Source organism: Opisthocomus hoazin, chromosome 2, assembly GCF_030867145.1.
Source record: "Opisthocomus hoazin isolate bOpiHoa1 chromosome 2, bOpiHoa1.hap1, whole genome shotgun sequence".
NCBI classification, from domain to species: Eukaryota; Metazoa; Chordata; class Aves; order Opisthocomiformes; family Opisthocomidae; genus Opisthocomus; species Opisthocomus hoazin.
The window spans coordinates 16,026,042-16,047,754 of record NC_134415.1 but is presented as its reverse complement, the minus strand read 5'-3'; the positions used below and the strand labels follow the sequence as shown (position 1 = coordinate 16,047,754).

General features: G+C 37.9%; 1 protein-coding gene across 6 annotated transcripts in view; it reads right to left on the bottom strand.

Moving 5' to 3' along the window:
• The window catches only part of BIRC6 (baculoviral IAP repeat containing 6), a 194,638-nt gene that overhangs the window by 84,193 nt on the left and 88,732 nt on the right, over positions 1-21,713 (bottom strand). For 5 of the 6 annotated variants that reach the window (XM_075412718.1, XM_075412724.1, XM_075412719.1 and 2 more), the window contains exons 44-55: positions 21,019-21,152; positions 19,873-20,000; positions 16,898-17,460; positions 13,710-13,885; positions 13,081-13,177; positions 12,709-12,903; positions 10,583-10,783; positions 9,668-9,947; positions 6,499-6,755; positions 5,225-5,333; positions 4,496-4,717; positions 655-1,435 (exon numbers count right to left, since the gene is read on the bottom strand). In XM_075412718.1, coding sequence (XP_075268833.1) covers positions 655-1,435; positions 4,496-4,717; positions 5,225-5,333; positions 6,499-6,755; positions 9,668-9,947; positions 10,583-10,783; positions 12,709-12,903; positions 13,081-13,177; positions 13,710-13,885; positions 16,898-17,460; positions 19,873-20,000; positions 21,019-21,152 — 3,143 coding nt within the window. The remainder of the gene's footprint in view (positions 1-654; positions 1,436-4,495; positions 4,718-5,224; positions 5,334-6,498; positions 6,756-9,667; positions 9,948-10,582; positions 10,784-12,708; positions 12,904-13,080; positions 13,178-13,709; positions 13,886-16,897; positions 17,461-19,872; positions 20,001-21,018; positions 21,153-21,713) is intronic. The other variant, XM_075412723.1, reaches the window with a different exon arrangement.

Sequence of the window (21,713 nt, the reverse complement as noted above, 5' to 3'; positions counted from 1 at the left end):
TTCCTAAAGCAAAAATTTCCCACTGCATAATACAGTATTACTACCGGCCATTAACAGAGAACTGTACTGATTTTTTTGCTCAAGTCTACTTGTTCCCAGGGCATCGTCATTCTTAATGTTGAAAAATCTTTCTTTAATTACACTTCTATGCAACTAGGTGTACAAAGTTAACAACTGTAAGGACAACAGCTGAATTTGCATCAGAATGCCAAGTACAAAGCCATATTCTGCAATAGCTGCTATTTCCCTGGTCACAGACTGTGCAGGGTATATGGCTGCGCAAGCAAATTCACCAGGACATCTGTTTAAGTTACTAATATAAAAGATGTGCATGAAGCTTGATTTCCAAATTCCATTTCAGAAGAGTTTAGACCTATCCAATTAAACACAGTATTTTGGATTTCGGTCTAAAGTCTACTCTTCTAAACCAAGAGGAATACAAATCTATACATAAGACTGGACGGCCATGCCAAAACATTTTTATACCCTTCAAAGTCACACCAACAAGTTAACAATTTTAATACAAAATTTTTCTAGTCAACAACAACTTACAAAACCAAGTTATTTTAAAGAAAGTTAAAAAAAATTGAAAAGTTTTAGAAGTTGGCCGTAGTTATTTATAAAGAAATGAAAACTTTATTTTTTTTCTCTCACCTGTGCCATAAGTCTCTGGTTATTAGGGTGGCAAGAAATGCACTGTAAGAAGAAAGCAACTGTTGCATTTTCAATTGCTGTCCGCTGCTGAGTGGTCAACCCTGTTGTTACAGTTGAAGAAAGCAAGCCAGATCTTGCACTGGTCTGTTGTGCTGTCACATTGTGTCCTCCAGAAGTAGCACCAGAATGGCACAACAGAAATAAAAGTGCTGTCCACAATGGATTGACTTCAGAGCCACCCAACCAATCCTTCATCATGTGGCTGTTGCCAACTTCTGTCAGAAACCTGAGAACAGGAGCAACGAGGTCTGCAGTGATAGGCATTTTATTAAAGTGCTGTGGAACATGATGCCTCCTGAGCCTGTCCTGGGTGATATCTGTTGATTGTGCAGTGCAGTCAAAGCTAGAAGTATGGTTAAAGCAAAAACTAGCAAGACTTCTTACAAGCAGTGAAGGCAAACCTGAGTCCAATAATTGCTTGATAGCTTCAGGAGACTGAGAGGAGGCAGCAAGAGTAGCCAGGTGAGACTCGGTTAGTGCAAGAGGAGCTTGTGCGTTTTTAGAGTCATCTGTTAAAGATGAGCCAAGGTCCTGCTTTTTGCTGTCATCAGTCATGGACAGTCTGTGTTGACACTGCACTGGAGGAGGAGTGATACCCATCCATCCCATGAGCAAGGAAAAATAATTTGGATGGATGTGGCACATTGAGCAAAGCAAACTATCAACAGCTTTCTTCAAAACCATGTTGCAGGGAAGAGACATGGACCAGTTAAACAGCGACCTGTAGAAGACAGAAAATCATGTCAACACATAGTTTGGCACTCATACTCTCTTTTCTTCATTGGTTCATAAAACATGTTTCTGCACTTACGACTAACTATTGGAGCAGCTGTTGTAAAACATACTGAGCCTGAAAGCCTGTTTTGGATCATAGTATCAGCAGGACATTCATTACCCAAAAGGTGTTCTTCAAACCTATGTTTAAATTCCTTTTATCATACTGTATTTCAAATAGAAATAAGCTGACTTTTCTGGCATGCTGCACACAAAAGACACAATTTCAGTCTTCTGACTGCTGTCACATAATTTACGCATTCTTGAGTCAACTGCAACCTCTTTGTGCTTTCAACTCTCCAAGTTATAGCTACTAGGATCACACACAGACATATACACTCGTTTACATAAAGCTCTCTTAATCCTTTTAAAGAACTGAAAGTATTTTAACATGTTTCCAAAACTTTTAAAAATTTGTTTAAGTTAGAATTCTACCTAAAGTTGTTGCAAAAAAATGAAAGCAGCAACAGTCTTGTTGGTTGAATGACGTTACTTTCACCATCTTTACTCAACCTGAACTTAGGACACAAGTTAACAACAGAATTATTCCTCAGATACTAAAATCCCACCTACCTTTGAACTCACTTCCATCGAAATACTATCTGCTTGAATGCTAATCCAAGGCACATGAATGCAAAAGCTAATTTAACTTCTATTATTCAGTTTAAATTTCAGAAGTGGTATTTGTAAGACAGCAAAATCATCAGTTCACCATACAGAATTGTTCAGAGTAGGTGAAGTATTAAAAAAACCCTACCAGTTTTCTGAACAGCATTCACAGTACCATGACACCATATATAAGTCACATTATCTTAACCTTTACATACAGAGGTGAATGCACACTTTGTGCCACTTCAGTGTTAGGTTTTTAAGTAAGTTTGGGTGTACCATCATATATCACATTCCTATTTGAAGACAATGATTGTTTTCACCCTTCTGGATGGAAGTGTTATGTTTAGTCCATGGGACTAAGAGTCTAGAGCAGAACATGGGTTTAACCAAAAGTCACCTTCACCACCAGTCTAGTGAATGGCTGATGAAAAACCCCCTCCAAGATAAAACATTTAAAAGTCACCTCAGTGACCAAATGACCCATAACTTTGGGAAGACAGTCACAATTTCCCAAAGTCCACATATAATGAAGGTACATTTAAACTCTTCTCCAACTATATTTTCACACAATCCTTCCACCAAAATTTTCTGGATAAGTTCATGCTCCATGAAAAACAAGATTCAGTTCCAACTAGATATTAAAAATAACTAAGGAATAAACTAGTATCTGTTGGCCAAAGCAGAAATATTGACATGGAAAATTGGGATGATGGGAAAATATATCCAAGAGAAAAGTGAAATATCACATGAAGGAGAAATAAGGAGTAATAGCTATAATCAAATGAAAATACTTCAAAAGTTAAAATATCAAAGAGGATGAAGAATACACATAAATTGTTATTTTTGTTAGAAGAATTATTTACCCTTATAAGTCCAACAACAAGCCTTCTATATGTATTAAAAATGTATTTTAGAATTTGGTCCAGATGCTGGCTGATAAGAATTAGTTTTATTTGGCAGGATGTAGAAGAACAGGGCTATATCACAACATGCGTACTCAAACTAGGTACAATAGTTTTATTCATATTCCTTCATTTTGCCCTGTAATGAAAACAACATGTTCTCCTCCAAAAGACAGAAATTCAGTTGTGAAACCCACTTTTATATTAGCAGAAATCTAAAGGGGCTATCCATTTTAGGATGTCTATTTTGATTAGAGTTCTTCCTTTTCAAATGTTAAACTTCCTAAAATCCATAATGAAAATGTATTTCTGTTAAAATGTACTCATGAAAGGACTAATTAACCTGCAATCCAAAATCCTTAAATTGATTCCCAAAATGAACAAGCTCATTTTGAATTAGCAACTATTTATATGACAGCATCACTGAAGTGTCTTTGGAAAAGATCTAGCTTGTAGTTGTGTGTCTGAAGACCACCACGTTGCACCTATAGAAGTGCTCCCCACGCTTGTATCAATAACTAACTCCTACATTTCCCAGTGTTTGAATGTTTGACTGTGCCTAAAGAAAACAGTAAGGTAGCAGAAAAATATGAACATTTCCTAAGGGCAACAAAAAAATTATGTGCTCCTGAAGTTCCTTTCATTAACTGGAATTTTATTCAATGGTACAAATGAAAATGCTTTACTAGATACAGGAATTTAACAGCTGTATTTCTATAACACACATGAAACAAAGCTATGTGGCTTCTCTTTTTTTCTTTTTTTTTGTTTTTTTTGTGTTTGTTTGGGTTTTTTTTTTTAACAGAAGAGATGGTTAAGCAACATGAATTAGGAATGTTAGCTCATATATTTTCACTCTGGACTCACTAAAAGCATACATTTGGTGTTTATGGTGCACTTTTATTTAGAATCAAGCAGTATCCAGTGAATGCATCATTCAAGATTCACTCAAGATATTGTGCTTTGTTTCTTTCAAATCAGAAAATGGCTGGAACAAAAGTGGGAACTCAAAAAAAAACCACCTCCCACCCCCAGCTCTTAGCTATCAGTTATAGATATTAGATACTACGAGTAATAAAATAATGTTTATATAACAGGATACCAATGAAGATCATGATTTATAGGTAGTGTGAAAATTACTGCAAGCAAGTCAACAAAAATAGCCCAGAGTTATTCATTCAAAAAAACCACAAACAAAACCATGCAACAGTTTACCTTTCACATATGTGCAAGCATACACGTGGATTTGATGTTTTATTTTGGATTTTTGTTTTTAAACACAATTATACCTGGAAAATGCGAAGTGTAGTTTTGTGTTTAGAACTACAAAACTACCTGTTTAGTTATCTTTAAGTATTCACATTATCAATTAGCTTCAGGGATGACAATTTCCACTATTATTTCACAATGAGGGCACTTCAAATTGTACCATTTCAGTGAACAAAATACTTAAGTTAGAAAAAGTATGTGGTGCAAAACTCTGCTTTACTTACTCAAAGAGTTCTCTGTCCAGCAACGCTGGTAAATCATATTCAACAAGCAATTCATAACTATGCCACAAAATTGCTGCTACACAATGCAAATGGGAAGGAGATGGCATCAAAAGACCATACTCTCTCGTTGAGCTATTTGGACAAACGTAGCTGAGCCGGCCACTCTTCTTCATAGCTGCAACTCTTGCGGAATCGCTGACCCATTTCAGCAATGCTTGAATTCTGGAAGGCAAGATGATGTAGTACATTATAAAGGGTCAAATAAATACTCAAACCCAAATTAGCTTGCTGTTTTTTAGTAATCTGAATTACACATTTATCTCTTCCTTTGAAGCAAACTTCAAGAGTGAGCTCACATTCTGTTTTCTCAAGACTTAGATCACTAACGGGAAAAATTAATGAAAGACACTTCTCATCTTTGACAGCCAAATGTAAGCTTTGTTTCTACAGAGAAAGAAAACATAGCACTTATCTGAGTTCCGAGTATTTGAAAGCAAAGTCAGTTGAACACTGAAGGTTTCATCACATTTATAAGAGCAAAAGAAGAGGGACAGCATTCTCTGCAAAGGATATAAGGAGCTAGGAGGGAAAGCGTCTTTAGATTTCTGCACTTTCAGACTACCTCATAACAATCATTTTTAAAAGTCTGGTTTTGAGCAGTAACATCCAACCACTAATTAGCAGATTATTTGTGTATACACTTCCACATGAAAATCCAAATGACATTACCTATCTTTTGTTCCAGGGTCTTGAGTTGTTCCAAGCTGGTAAAGAATGTCTATTGTGGAGTCAGAAGAGAGACCATTTAATCTTCCAAACAGTAAAGGGCTATTCAGATCTTGCCGCATTCAAAAAAAAAAGGGGGGGGGGAAATAATAGAAGTACTTACATATGTATTTTTTTACAAGTACTAATGAAATCATTATAGAATTGTAGTATTAACATTGAATTGAGTTTTGCCATTAACATAAGGATGGAATTCTTATACACACCACTATCTCAAAGCTGCGCGCTTTATATGTTCAATGCAATGTTCAGCCTTTCTATAACAGGAAAAATCATTGCAACATTCATCAGATGCAGGATTTAGGATTTTCTTCAACATGTTCCACGAAGTCATAACTAATTCCAGCAGAGCTGTCAAACCTCATGCTTCACGGAAGCAAACATTTATTGCAAATAGGAAGCTTATTTAAGTCAAACTTCCATCAATGGGACTACGGCTGAGGATTTCCTCAGATTATTTCCTATTCATCTTCTCCTCACTGTGTTCGTCTTCCACCCTGTAGGAAACTACTCTCTTATCTAACAGCATTCCAGCAAAAGACAGTAGGCTTCACTGAAACACTAACTCATGGCAAAATAAGTCACCAAAGCCATTTTGAAAAGAGCGTTTTCTGTTAGCATCAGCAACTTCAAACCAGGAAATACATTAATTCAGTTATCTTTCATTTAAAAGTGACAAAATAACAAAGCAAAGTGGTATGGAATCATAAATATAAAACCCCAGTGCATTAACAGAAGAGCTACTGTAAAATTTCACTGTGGGACACAGATGAGCTGTTCAAGTGTCTTGATTACATACCTCCACCTGCAAATATTTTCAATGCTTAGTGCTACCCAGAATTTACACTGTCCTACAGACTATTACTGCATTTGTTTTCCTTAACACTACTCATGGGTGCTCTTTGACACATCCAGACATAGTAGCTATAGTAAGATGCGCTTACAAGACATTGCATGTCCTACTCTCGTGTCTTCAAAACATTCACGTAATTATCTACTCCAAACAAAAATCAAAACGACCCCGGTTGCACTGCTTTACCATTGTAGAACTACCCATGCAGAAGGACTGTGATTCTTAGCAGGGTAACAAAGCACAATGGCAAGTTCTGGCAAGCCAAATTCAGCATCAGAAAGTAACACGCAAATACACTGTATGTGTACATTTATACAAGCAATGTTATTAAGCAACAACTGAGAAAAAAATTCACTGCACTCACCTGCAGGATCGCTCCCGGATGCTGAGCAGTTTCTTAGAAGAATGTCAATCAACTTTAGGCCTATTCTGGTGGACTGCAGCCCAATTTTTACAAGCACAGCCTCAATGTTTGGAGAATGCATACCGCAGTAAGGTGACATTAGTAAAGCAGCACATGTCTGCAACAGATTTGCAGTAGGTGCTGCAGCACTAGCCATCATTCCTTCTAAATCACTTATGTGAGTGAGGCAGTGGTGTAATAATCTCAACCATCCAATACTGAAAAGGAAAACATGAGAAGGAGTTAATGTATCATTTTCTTATTATTTTATTTTTCAACTACAACATAACTAGCTGTATTAGATTCTAGCGCAAGTACTGCAGAACACTGCTGTGACATGATCAGACATCATCTGAGAAAAGCAAATTAAAATGACTGAATTGAAGACCACAATGTAATATACATTAGTAATGCTGTGGTAATCACTGGTTTAACATTGTAAGAAAGGCAGGGTTTGTGGGTAGAAAGAGTTAAGATCCTGCAAGTTTCATTATTAAAGTTTCTTAAGATTTCTTGATTCACATACATATTTCTTCCAACAGGGCCAGTCTACTGGGGGGAAAGTGGAGGGGAAGGTGCTTGTAAAGGGCGAAGGTAGGAGGAGGGGTGTACTGTTTGTTGTTGATTTTTTTTTTTTTACACTAGAAGGAGCTGGCCAAAAGATAAATGTGAAACATGAAAGAGCACACTGCCTCACTCAGGCATCACTGGATTTAGTCACATTTAAGGTCAAGATTCCACACTAGTGGTTGGCATCTGTCCTGGTTTTGGCTGGGATAGAGTTCATTTTCCTCCCAGTAGCTGCTGTGTTTTGGATTTAGTAGAAGGAATTTGACAGCATTGATGGTTTTAGTTGTTGCTAAGAAATCAACGACTTTTTCCAGTTTCTCATATACAGCTAACGAGAGCGTGTGCAGGAGCTGGGAGGGAGCACAGCCAGGCAGCGAGCCCAAGCTGGCCAAAGGAAATATTCCATGGATGTCATGCCCAGTTTATGCATGGGGGTTGGCTGGGGGGCAGGAAACCTCTTTTTTCCAGGAGTTCAACTCTCCTTTTCCCCCCATTGAGTTTGAACTTTTTGGGTAGTTTTGTGAAATCTGTGATTTCCACGATCGCTGCTTGGGGACTGGCTGCGAATCGGTCATCAGATGGTGAGAAAAAACCTGTATTGTGTATTGCTTGTTTTTCATATTCAATTACTCTTGTTGTTATTAGTATTTCCTTTGTTGTCTTATTAAACCATCTTTATCTCAGCCCATGCACTCCACTTTTTTTCCATTCTCCTCCCCATCCCACTAGGGCGGAGGAGCAAGTGAGCAGCTGCACGGTCCTGGTTGCCGACTGCCGGGTTAAACCACGACAGTGCTAAAATTACTCACCTGCACAGCCTCCCTGACCTTATAAACATTTAGGATCACATGAATCTACAGTAAATTACAATGAACCTTATGGAACCTGATTAAAAAGCACACACAAAAAGTGCAGAAATTAAAAATGTGTTAGCCCCTGCATTTTGCCCATTTCTGTCTTATTCTTTAACAATATCGTTCAGTATTCCTTTTAGTAATAAATCTTGAAAAGTCTTAGAATCATATGTAAATCTATTTAATCAAAGTAAACCTATTATAATTGAATCAATTTGGAAACACATTAGCTAGACTTCATAACAAATACACTACAATGCTGTTGAAACAGGCATTATGAACAAGATGGCAATCTAAGTTGCATGTGAAATATATGGCATGAAATCTACGTTGCATGTGAAGTAAATCGCATCATTTCACCGACAAGTTCTAAACTGACAGGTTAATTTATTTTCACAGCTAAATTTATCTCCCACAGTTTAAAAAAAAAAAAAAAAAAGCAAACTTGCATACAGACCTTAAACGAAGTTTACACTTACTTTAGGAATAATTTACTTCTGAATGTTTATCATTTTAGAAAAGAGCAAGTTTTCTGCTACGTCTAAAACAAAATTATACCCCAAATTACTGAATATATCTATCATATTACTACCATTACCGAGATACTTATAAAACTAAGCTGAAAGCCACAATAAAACATTTCAAGACTTGACCAATGTACACACACCTTCTTTCTTTAGATACTGCTTATTTTTGTGTGACTTTAATATAACCTTTCCTGAAGTACAAACATAGCAATAGTATGATTTGGCTATGAAAATTTGCTTCACTGCTATTCAAGATCAAAGACCAATTTCAGTTATATTAGCTTTTATCAAATATACACTGGAGAGAATTCATGTTCTCTAAATTTACTTACTCTCTCAAAATTTTTCCCAGCAAAATAAAGGTTTTTAAAACTTTCCCATGTTCTTCTTTCAAATTTATAAACATTAATGTTCAAAGATGAAATATTTCAAAGTAACAATTTTTTACAATTTAGTAAGCTATATTTCAGAACCAGGAAATCTCAGAAATTCACCCATTATATTAAATCAAATCCAAAGCTGGAAAACTTTAATACTTATTTTTTTCAAATCCTTAAGGGTTTATTTATTTTTATTTTAAAAATGAGTATGAAACTCAAGATGCTACTAAACCAAAAAAGCGGTTGCCGATATGCCAGAATCACAACATTCAGTTCCTATTTCGCAGATGTTTGCAAACAGCAATATTAGATACGACTTCCACAAAACATCCCATTGTCCTATTTCTATTCCTGCTCCAATACTTATGTAACTCTGTTGACTTCAGCAGGGATAAGAAAAATGTTGCTACTTCGCTTTTGTTGACGACTGCCTACTCATTAAGAATACAGAATGCAACTCTGTATGCTCTCCTATCCTTCGTGTTCTTTCACCATTGCAGAGATGAAACACACCCTTTCACATATGAAGACTAAGCATGCTACCAAGGAGTGAGAAGCACTGCTTACACTTGCCTTCTGTAAAAAAAAAGAAAAAACCAAAAAAAAACCAAAAAAAAGGGAAAATTTTCTAAAATATTTGAAACAGATTCTGCAAATGTTAAAAATCAACTACAAAACCAGGCAGTCATGAATGCAGTTTGCTACTGAAAGATCTGACTCAGAACAGAAAACATCATTAAAAAGACAAAAGCATGAACTGGCACAAACATGCCTCTGGCCATTGATACTAGAAGCTTACCTTGTTTTAGAGACCTGATCCTCCGAGGGAAGGAATGGATTATTGACGGTTGCAGACGAGGTGTTTCCGAAGGCCGTGAGGCCCAATAGCTTGATCTGAGAGAGTCCCAGTGTGCTGGCATCCCGGGGACGATGGAGACGGAGGCAGACAGCGGAGGCAACTTCAGCTTTTACCAGCTGGATTTTTATATACGTGAGACCACTTGTGATAACAGGAGTTGACAAAGGTAACATATTGACACCATCTGCGCTTATTTCAACAGATACTGATGAAGGGCAAGCTGCAGGGTAAGATAAGAAGGTTTAACACTATTAAAAAATACGTACTGTTTGAATTTTAAGTGTTAAACATGTATCCCTGTTAAAGACATAGAACAAGACGACTGAAATGATCTTAGGCAAACACTACTACAGAATTGCAGCTGGAGTATTTGACCTGTGCGATGGTATATGTTAAAATGCATACGCATTGTGATACACGGTGTATACAATCTATTTCAAAGACTTAAGACGAAAAAAAGTCCTGTCAGTGTAAGTGCCATGTCTCCCTAGCAGTGCTAAGACAATAAGAGCTGAAAATCTCATGCTCTGTTCCAACCACCATACAAAACCATTCTGCCTAGAGACCCCAGACCCGTATCACATTCTCACTAGGGAAAGTTGTGAGAAGTTCACAAGTTTTCTGGCTTATTAACCAACCACATGTTAAACGCCACAAAACATGTACTGAGCTAGAAGAAATCAAGCAGAGGCAGGGCCTTCTGTTCTCGTGGAAAGCAGAATTAGCAAGCTTTTCAACTCATTTTACAGGTATTCAAACAACCTGCAGCTTTAGTTCCTCTGATTGTACTCTGTCATTCCTAAATCCTACCTTTCAAATTTTCAAACCAGGATCAATGTCAGTGAATCTACTTACTCGCCAGAGAGGCCAGGTGAGGTTGGATGTGGATCTCCTTGAGCAGCACGGCTGCGGGCAGGTGAATCGTGAGGTCGCACCAAGCTTCCTCGGGTAAAAATATGTAGGACCACGCGGCAGACCGAGCTCGTCTGTGGGGAGGAGTAGCCTGCAACAGCACTTCGGCAGGCTGGGCAGTGGGACTGCTTGAGGTGATGGAACCTTCAAAACCAGCACCATTAACATTGATTAATAATGTTTACTAATAAAACCCAGATTAATTTACAACCTGAACTGTGGAAAACACTTCTTTTTCCCCCTGTCTCACCTGTTCCATTTTATTGATAACATCCCATGTGTAATACTGACAACTGCTGAGATATTTTTCTTTCACTCTTAGACTACTTTACAATAGACAGTTTACATATCCACATGCATATGCACAAGCTTGAAAATTTGAAAGGCTACACTTGCCACCAAAGTCCTAAACTTTCTATCATGAGTTCATTACAAAACATTACAAAAACAAGCCAACTAAAAGGGTGCAGGTTGAACAGAATGCTTAGAACTTCAACTCAGTTAATTCTTAGTTAACGTGGTGAAGGCTTTAAAGGTTTAAATGTTACAATGATAACTTAAACGACTTTATAACCAAAATCTGCAAACCTTTTTCTTTAAAAAGGTTTGTTGTTTCACATCAAAAGCTGTTTCTAAAAAGGACACCAGATTCAAAAAAAACCTTATCACAGAAGCTGCTTATTTTTCTAATCTTAGCAGGAGTTAAGAATGAATTAGGAATATCTAGGCTATCTATGTCTTCTTTAGCAGGTAGGATGACACAAGACCAGATTTGTGCTGTTCAAACTACAGGTACTTGGGGTGCTTTACTTGAAAGCAGTTCTAGCTTGGCCCCATGACTGAATGTCTAATAACAGCTGGAGGTGAATTCCTGGACACATTTTGATTTTCATCCCAAATGAATTGAGCTTGTCTCTCAAGAGAACACTACATGATGAGAATGTACACATGATGAGTGTAGTAAGTGAGGACAACCAGAAGGTTAATTTCAAAAGCACATTCCTGACTGACAGTAAAACATTAGGACAAATGCACTCATAGCAGAAAATCAAGAACCGCAGCGCTTTGCAAGTTGGGAGATAAGGCATGCCAAGAACCCACCACCATATATGCTTAGGACTTTTACTACTTGAGGTAATCAAGTACCAACACTTGCAGGATTCTCAAATTTACCTTGTAAGAATTTGTGAAGAGCAAGATAGAAGATTTCTAATGGCCCCCTATTCTGTCCCCATTCTGCCAAATAAACCTCTTTTTTCTTTTTAATTTAATTATTTTTACCACTGTTCAATTAGAATGACAGGACTGAATGGATTTTGTCTTGCCTGACAGTTTTTCCAGAAATTTAAAAAATAATCCTTTCTTTCTTCCCTCACTGTATGAATACATTGATGGGCTACGCTAGGCTGTTGGGCAACAACAGAAAACATTAAGACACTAGTAGTGAAAAGGAGCCTTTGCAAGATATTAGAGTACATCTACATCTTAAAACACACACATTCTAGTGAACTGGCAGCCACTGTACTGATAGCAGAACAGCACTGCAATTCTAACGGACATTCACGCAGGCAACATTGGAGCAATGAGGTGCAGGTGTGACAGCAGCATCAGCAGTATCAGCCCTATGCTCCAGCTTCTGCTGCTCTGTTTGACCCAGCTCGGGCTCCTTCTGTGTCATCCAACTTCGCCATGCTTCTGTAACAGCTCCATCAAATCTGACGTGCCCTTACTGACGTCAGTGAGTCTTAGTGTGTCTATGGCAGATGGTGGGCTGGAACTGGGTATCCCCTGACCTAGGGGAAAAGGAAGGGGCCCACCTTGATGCATGACTACATCAGATATAGATCACTCCCCTTCCTTCTTTACCCTGTCTACACAAGGTCTTATTACCTGCGGTGGAGGGGCTAACCTCCTCCCCCAACACCTTCTTGAAGCACCAGCAACCCCTCTGTTCGGAAGATTTAATAGTATTGCAACATTTAACACTATCACAGTATTTTTTGTTAAGAACTTAATAAAGATTCAAACAACCAGTGGATATTAATGTAAGGGAAAGAAGTACTACTTACCCAAAGGCGCAAAATTATGAATTCCTTCTGCATTATCAGGTTCAGAAGCTAGCACTCTAGCTTTCAAACTGCTGTCTGTTGCTTTGGTGGGACCAGAATCAAGAAATTTCATAATAGTTGAAACCATACTTCTTGCTGTGTTAACAATAGCTCTTGTGCTCGTTACCATGTTGTTACAAATAAGCTGAACACCACCTGTGTACAATGCGGGCGGGGGGGGAAATCAACACTGTTCAGAAGCATGTAATAGATTAAGCAAGCAAAGGCCTATTTAGTAAATTTGCTCCTCCAGACACATATCTGTATTCCTTCTCTAAGAGCCAAAAAATCTACAATAAACCTTTTACTTCATGCAGCTAAAGACATTCTTACCCATATCATGGAAAGCCTTCAGTGCCTCACTTGTATCCAACACTCGTAAAATGAACCAGAGCAGTGGCTCAGACAACTGACAAGTGGCAAGTGAACCCTAGAAGAAAAAGTTGAGAAATACACAATTTCATGCAAAATTAACATGACAGAAATAAGCATTAGCCTCTCCTTTAAGTAGGCAAAAATGCCAGAGAAGAGATGCCACCATAGCTGAGCCCTTTACCATGAAGTATCTGTACCATGCTCCATATGCTTCACTCCTATGCAGAAGAAGTCTCGTGGTAAGTAAAAGATCAAACCACCAGTGGTAAGCATTTAAAATACCCACTAATATGAACACAACAAATGTGGTTCCCACCTGAATATAATAAAACATTCAATACATCTTCAAGTCTTTAGCCAGAAACATCCACAGGAAAGTCAAAATATCCTTACAGAAACTCACTCTCTCCCTCTATCACGGGCAATGGATGGAGGTTTCCAAACGTCAGCACCAAAATGAACCAAGCTTGGAAAAACATTAACATTTCTTTTACATAGCACTAGTTCAGTGTTCTGAGCTTATTAGAGGTTACAGTACCAACTAACCTAAAATTCCCTTGAAGTAGAGCAGACCTCAGGGAACTTACCTGTCTTCCCATGTACCCACAGGCCATGTAGGTAAGAATTGGTTGAAGCATCACCTGCACTGTTGTTGCTTTTTTACTAAGTGTTGTCAGGATAGTGAACAACCCATCTCCAACTGATATTGCATCTAAGCCACCATGAAAGTTTTCATGTTTAGTGAGATGTAAGCCACTTGCACCTTAGCGAAAAGAGAAACAGTTCAAAGGTCAGAAGCTGACACCTAACAAATCATTACAGCACATAAGAGAACTCCAGGATATTTAAATTTCTTTTCAGTTAAATGTTCACATGGATTTTACAAACTACAAATGGGCCAGTTTTCAGGATCATATCAATTACTATTTGCGCTCCTGGACACGTGCTGCCTTCTTTATAGGAAGACTTGGCCCAGGAAGTCAGGGAATTTAAATCCAATTTTAGATAAGACTGTACAAATTCCTGTAATTAGTGAGGGAAACAGAAAAATAACTACAAGGATTGGAATCCCTCCTAGCCAGAAGCAACTAACAAGTATTTAAGATTTTTTTCAGATAGTAATAGAAGTGCACTTGTGCAGCAAAAACAACCCCAAAATCACTTAACCTACGTATTTCTATCAAAAATACCTCTCCTGGAATTCTCCCTCTCAGTGTCACAGCTCAGGATTTATTCATGAGGATTTACTGAATATCAATATTCAGCAATATTGATTTTACATTGCTGAAATTGAGGATGGAAAGCAAAAGAATAGTCTTCCCAAGGAAGAGATTACCTCCATAAATACAACTGTCTTACAAAGCATACAACATCAATATGGAAGAGCTTTTAAAGGTGGTTTTAGATTTGAGTGGAGGGAATGGATGGAATAATTCCGTTCCATTTAGAAAAACTGGAGTTCCAGTAACAAATAATAATAAAAATAACGTGTTCAAGTGATCTTTGGAACATGCCTTAGAGAAACATTCCAGCAAGAGAACTGAGAGCTGCAGTACTTCAGTCACCGTCAAGCTATATCAGAAAGAAAATCCTGATGAGCACTGGGTGCATGGAGACAGACAAAAAGTCTTAAGACTCAGTCTCTGCCTGGTCTAGAAAAGTTACATGGAATGAGTGACAGAGCTGAAGCCAGCTAAGGTGGGTTTGCTGTGAAGACTTTAAGGTAAGACAAAAGTAGGACAGGAGGGGAATACTGTTACTTGTGTGATTTTCATAGTCTGTCAATGACAAAGCATAAAACCTAATGAAATAAATAGACAAAATGGTCATGAAAGAAAATCCAACAAAGGTTTTAACTTCATGTGAAAGTAAACTAATCAAGGCCTTCCTGGTTCCTGACCAGCTGGCTCACCAGGTGCAGTAAATTAACATTATTAGCATAAATTTTGACACCAGAGTCACTACTTATCAGTACACATCTGCAGACATCCTCTTGTTTATCTTTGCTGGGTATCTAGCATGCTGCACTAGCTATTACATGTTTACTACTATATGCTGATAATTGTTTTTGGATCATATATAACCTTGGCCGCAGTCTTGCAGAAATGTTTTCTTCATAGAAATTGTCCCGAGAGAACTTTATACAGTTCTTCATGAAGGAACTAAACCCACAAATAGCTATGTTATACCTTTCCAAAATACACACACAAATTAGTTTCAATAACCTATAACCTTGGGAGGAACAACCCACTGAAGGCATCAGCTGGCTCGGTAACCTGAATTCAATGAAAAATATTTTGAAACAACACTATCTTTACAAATTGCCTTTGCTAAAAATGTAGAACAACTGCTGGACAGAAATTGGTAGTTTAGAAAGACATCAAAGTTGAGAAGAATTTTTGAATTTTATCCCAAAGAAACACACACTGAGCACAAACCATCATTCCCAGACCAAACTCCTTTTGGTGTTCATAGCGTATTGGCAATACGACACCAATTACCCAGAGTAAAGGAGGAGACATTCTGGAATTAATTTCCAGAAGGTTCCAACAGCGAAATCCAAGATTGTCAAATCCTGCCTGCTGTTTAATTTGACTACTGGTGGTTACTACTTTTTCCTCAATTGCTTTTACGCCAAAATGAACCGCTGGTCTAACATTCATGTGCTCTCATCCAAAAAGCATACTGTTTTCTGATAATAGCATTGGTTAACAGTTTCACTTCTGCTTAAAAGGGATTAGCACAGAAAAGGCCAGAGGTACTTTCTTTGAAACAAGAGAATCACTATAAAGAGGACAAAATTTTACAACTATTATGCCTGGAAGGGAGTGCAAGCTCTTTGCCTATCCTCAGTTTTGCACATGCAGCAACATTCACGGTATTTCAGTCAGTGGTTTAATTTGTGCAAATAAACTCTATGCTGTCATTGCAGCTCATGAACAAGTCACAAAGATAAACTCTCTGGGAAAATGCATCTTAGGCACAAGTCTGAAACAGCAGCTTTGCTGTTGAAAGTATTATCAGCTTCCTCACTTGTTCATAGGAGGAAGAATCCCACCCCCAAATACCTGACTGCAACTCCCAGAACATGATGTTAATGAGATTTCTGGAAAAACAGCGGAACAGAAAAGTTTACATATTCTGTGCAAGGGCCACAACTGCAATTTGTCTTTTTCAGAAATTACTGAAAAAAAAGGGAAAATAACGCATTACATAGCGAACAATCGAGGTAATGTGTCTCTAGCACAAACTGAAGACTAATCCTAATCCATGCACAGAGGCATGCGATGGGCACAGACTGAAATACAGGAAACTCCATTTAGGAAAAAGAAAAAGCTTTTCTACTTCAAGAACGATTGAACAGTGTAACAGGTTGCCCAGAGCAATCGTGGAGTTTCTGCCCTTGGGGAGTGAAAAAATAAACTGGATAAGGTACTGAGCAACCTGCTCTCTGAGGCAGGCTTTGAGTTGACCCTGCTTTCTGCAGGGAGGTTGGACTAGACAATCTCCAGAGGCCCCTTCCAACATTGACCATTCTGAGATTCAGCAAATTCAAATGCCAAACACATTCCTGTTTGGTTTTAACTACTGTCTCCCATCTTGTGGTAGTTTTTTTCCCCACATACCTGACCCGCTTTCACTTCTTCTCAGTCTCTTTTCTCCTGTCATTTCTGTGACATGTTATTTCATGTATACACCCAATTTATGATTCTGTAGAAGTTTTAAGCATTTTACCCACCCAAAAGATCTTCTGTTTCAGTTACAAAATACCTACCAATAATCATTGCCATAGCGCTACTGTTACACTGTCCAAGTGCAGACAAAATCTGGCTCATAATTTGTTGGTTGGCTAACACCAAGTCTGCCACATACGCAGTTGATCCTTGAGTATTAGGGTTGCTTCCATTGCCATCTTTGCCTCCCGAAACCTTTTCTTCATCAGACACGCTGTCTGTAGTACTGCTTGCTACTGGAACACGGGCACTATATTCTCGGTTACTGGAAAGCGGCAGTTGAACTAAAATGTTGACCAGCTTCAACAAATCAAACATAAGTTGGTCCCTTGTCATTTCTCCACAAACTGCTTTGGCATCACCTGGACGGATAATATTGGCAAAAAGCCCTCCAAAGCAGGCTCGAGCACCCACAGAGCTGTCTGAGCCGCTGCGAGACATCACTTTGTCTGAACACGTAATGTAATGATGCACAAGGAAGGTTATAGACTCAATTACTGCCGAAATAGTGCTAACTGATACAACTTCAAAATTCTGTTCCAGGGTAAATTCCAAGAGTTTCACTTGCGCATCCAAGGGTCCCTGGCCTGTCTGGAAAGCACCCCTGAAAGAAGACAAAAACAAAAAAGAAAAAGAAAATAAACAAAAAGATATTTCCTTGTTCAACATTAACAAGTTAAACGGCAACCGGCACAAACTGAAGCACAGGAAGTTCCGTCTGAACATGAGGAAGAACTTCTTTCCTCTGAGGGCAACGGAGCACTGGAACAGCCTGCCCAGGGAGGTTGTGGAGTCTCCTTCTCTGGAGATATTCAAGACCCGCCAGGACAAGGTCCTGTGCAGCCTGCTGTAGGCGACCCTGCTTCGGCAGGGGGGTTGGACTAGATGACCCACAGAGGTCCCTTCCAACCCCTAACATTCTGTGATTCTGTAAACAGGATTGGTTGTTGCGTTTTTTGCTTGATTTTTAAGAATCAAAAAGCACAACAGACTTCCAATAAATAAAAATTCAGCCATTATCAGAAACGCATGTTGAAGCACAATCTGATCTTTCATGAGTCAAGCATTCCTAAGTTTTTAATATACTGGTCATTACACAGCCTGTAGAACCTGCTCATGCTATCCCTTCCCTGATACCATTAAGGACTAAAGCTTCCTTTGAAAAAGTGTAGGATCCATCATTTTTTTTAATCATTCAGTTAATTTTGCAGGTATAGGCTTGGAATACAGCCCTGTTCAGTTGTGAGGGAAAAGTTTCATACGTTTGCATGGAAACTTCATGGGAAGAAGACATCTAACACTTTAATATCATCAGGATTGTTTTCTAACAGGAAATCATGATGGGGTTTTTGATTCTCATGGTTCCTCCCTTCCTCGCTTTTTCCCCTTGAGGTAGACAGAAGAATGGTCAGGTTTTAGCTATCTAAATAGACCATGAGAAGGTACTCAAACTATCACAGGTTGGTGCTTGTAGGTTGATTGCTTGAAGGATCTCTTTTAGGGATCAGTTTATCTTCCCAAATGCTTTTATATGCATACTGCTGAACTACTAAATTAACCTTTTGAATCAGTATATTCAAAATAAAACTGGTGCTAATTCTTGAAGTGTGAATTAGTTACTGATTTTTGATATATTACTTGGTATCTTTTGACATTTACTTAATCTCACTATAACTTTTAAAGTTAAATACAGAACAAAACTGTTTACAGAAAAAGCCCTAAAGAAAATACTTGGCATTTAATTAGTTCTAACAGTAAAATACTGTTTTTCTTCATAATCAATCTTATGCTTTGATCAGACATGGTATACTTCAATAATTACCTGAGGTTTTAGAAATAACCATCTAAACCCTTTTCTGGTGCTTTGCTTCCATTTTGTGACATTTCAGTCCCACCATTGGTTTGTATAAAAAAAAAAAATCTAACACATTTCAAAAAATGTCCTTTCAGTGTTCTCTTCAGCTTACTTCAAATAAATTATGGCAAGCAGACACACATTCCAAGATTCACTGTGAATTAATGATTTTATTGTATTACGACATTTCCTGTATAAATGACTGATCATCAAGGTAACCTGGTAAACACCAGCCATTCAATTTAAGTTGCTACGGTAAAACCTCTTAGAGAAGCCCAAAACTGTTTTCTGTATGATTAAAGAATAGATAACACCAAAGTGCCACCTACTGGGAAGCCAGAAACTGAGGAAACTCATCCCTAATTATATGAAGTCTTTGTCTGGGGATGAGTAGCACATTAATACCAGAAATAAATGATAATACCTAATGTAATTCAGACCAAACAACTGACACATTTCTGGTGCACTGCTGTATACACAACAGTCTTGTGCCCATCAACCTAGCCCTGAAGAAGCAGTGCTCTAAAGTACAAGCCATAAGTTCTTCTCTCTCCCTGGGCCAGTGGCACTCCTCCTCCACACTGGTGGGCAGACAAGACATCAGGCCCAGAAGGAGAGAGGGGCACAAGAGGTTTTCCACAGTCAGGTGAGGAGAAGAGGGAAAAAAGACAAAGCAATAAATATGTATATTACATAAATAGGATTATGCAATCTCATATTTCATGCTACCATGTTATAAAAGCCATCCATATTATTTTCAAAATCTGCAAATAATTTCTAGAATCTCTCATTACTTCAGGCCTCTCGGAATACTTTTCTCTTTTTCATAGGTAAGCTTACCAACACTGCCCTTATTTTAGGGACTACTTTAACAAGGCCTTTCTCTTAGCTCTAGATAAGAATCACTCCAACCAACCGCTTAGTGCTTCTATTCACTGTCCCTCACTCGTGGACTGCTGTGTGTGTATTCCAGCCACACTCTTCCATGTGCCAGAAGCAGCCCATATCCTGTTGGTAGTGCTGCAGCAAAACCTAAGATTTCCATCCATAACATGACAGTATGACAAGGCAGGACATGTACATCTCTTAGCTGTGATTCACACTTGCACAGGTTTTAAAGACAAAGATGGCCTAAAAGGAAAAAAAATAGTGAAGATTTACCTTTCTGTTGAAAGTATATGTATTAGTTTCAATAAAAATTCACTGAACATCTGAGGAGAAGTTGAAGAAAGGTGCACTTGTAACCGAGTAAGAAATTCTTGCATAGCTTGTGTCGCTGTTGGCCCAACCTAGAGGGAAAGGCATTTTAATAATTATATAAAATTGAAATGCCTTCAGTAACACTAAATAGCATCTAACAAGAACATTTTCTAAGAACAGAAAAGTATTATGCAAGCTCATCTAGCTTTCTGAAAAATTTTACAAGGTTTTCACAGAACTGTTCCATACCCATTTATATCATGTGTTTTTCTGTTACTAACCATGAGTAAAAAGCAAGTAATTCAGTTCTTTGCCTAAGATCCCTTTCGTAGCTTGAGACTTCATCTTTTCAGCAATGCAAACTGCACTTCACACAGAATACATTTCTGTGCTAATCTGAATATTTTTGCACAAACCACTCACTTAGATATAGGTGCTTTAAATTAATGGCACTGTGCAATGTTTAAGTTCTGGAAAAGACTATGTATTTTCTGGAAAATTTTGGAAACACCAGGTCTTTTCTGTCTCCTAAAATAAGTGTGTCTGAGACTCTTGTCAAATATTACACACAATTATGTTAGCCTGGGCTTTTTTTTTTTTTTAATCACTATTCACAGCTGCAACGACTGGAAAAAGCAAAAGAAACATTAGGTGAAATTGGGAGAAACAGTAGACACCACATGAATTCAGAAAAAAGGCAGAAAATAAAAGCATAACTTTAAATTCTGGAATGATTACATATTTAAACTTCATTTGCATTGGTATTTTTATCCCAACCCAACAAGGTTTCAGAAAACTAACTGAACTCCATTACCTTTTTCATGCATGCAACTAAGGAATCCTAACATGGAATACATTCACTGACATATCGCATGGCACTCTCTCCCTGTGGCAAGTCTCCAGATAGTTATAAAAACGTACGATCGCTACTCAGCGTGTATCACCAACATGAATTTCCCTATGGGTGCTAATCAGAACCAACTAAGACTATAACCAAAAAAAAGAAACAAACCAAGGATATAATATATTATGAATAACACATATTCATGTCAAGTGTATTGAAATCCTACTACAAACAGTTTTTATCTTCTTTCAATTGCTAGTTACCTGTGGACTGTGTTGATTTGTTCCATGAGGATTAGTGCCGGAAAGAAATTTCACTAATACATGAATGAGGTTTGGATCTGACACCAACAATTGGGCAGTACTTTCCTGAGCTCCAATGGCACTGCTAGGACCAGCTTAAAAATAAAGACATAAAAATTGAATCTGTAATCTTAAGCATTAAATGTAAATAAAACATTTATATCCCCCCTACTTATATATATCCCTTATACATATTTCATGATGTGTACATACTCGCAGCAAAATCAACTACTGAAAGCTGCTTACTCAGGACTATGATTCTGAGTGTAGAGTTTTCCATGAGTACAGATATAAACCCCCAAAACCCCATCAGTGTTCCAAGCTTGCTAAGACAGTATTTCTGAAAGCAGAGCTTCATTTTGTAGAAGCGCTATATACAGACATTTTGATTTGCTTCTCTTTGCTAGTCCAACACTTTCATAAGGCTTAAGTGCATTTGTTAGTTTGTCAGACAGGGACCACATGCTCTATTATCTTGTAAACAATTAAGATTATTTTTGTCTTTGGCACATTCAGAGACTTCTCATCACCGACTAAAACTGTAGGGGACTTACCAGATAAGAACTTTGAGGACTAGAATTAGAATTAAAATACACCCTTCAGTGGTCAAACAAATAAGCTTTACTAAATGTGAAGTCTTATTCAGTAGTGGTATA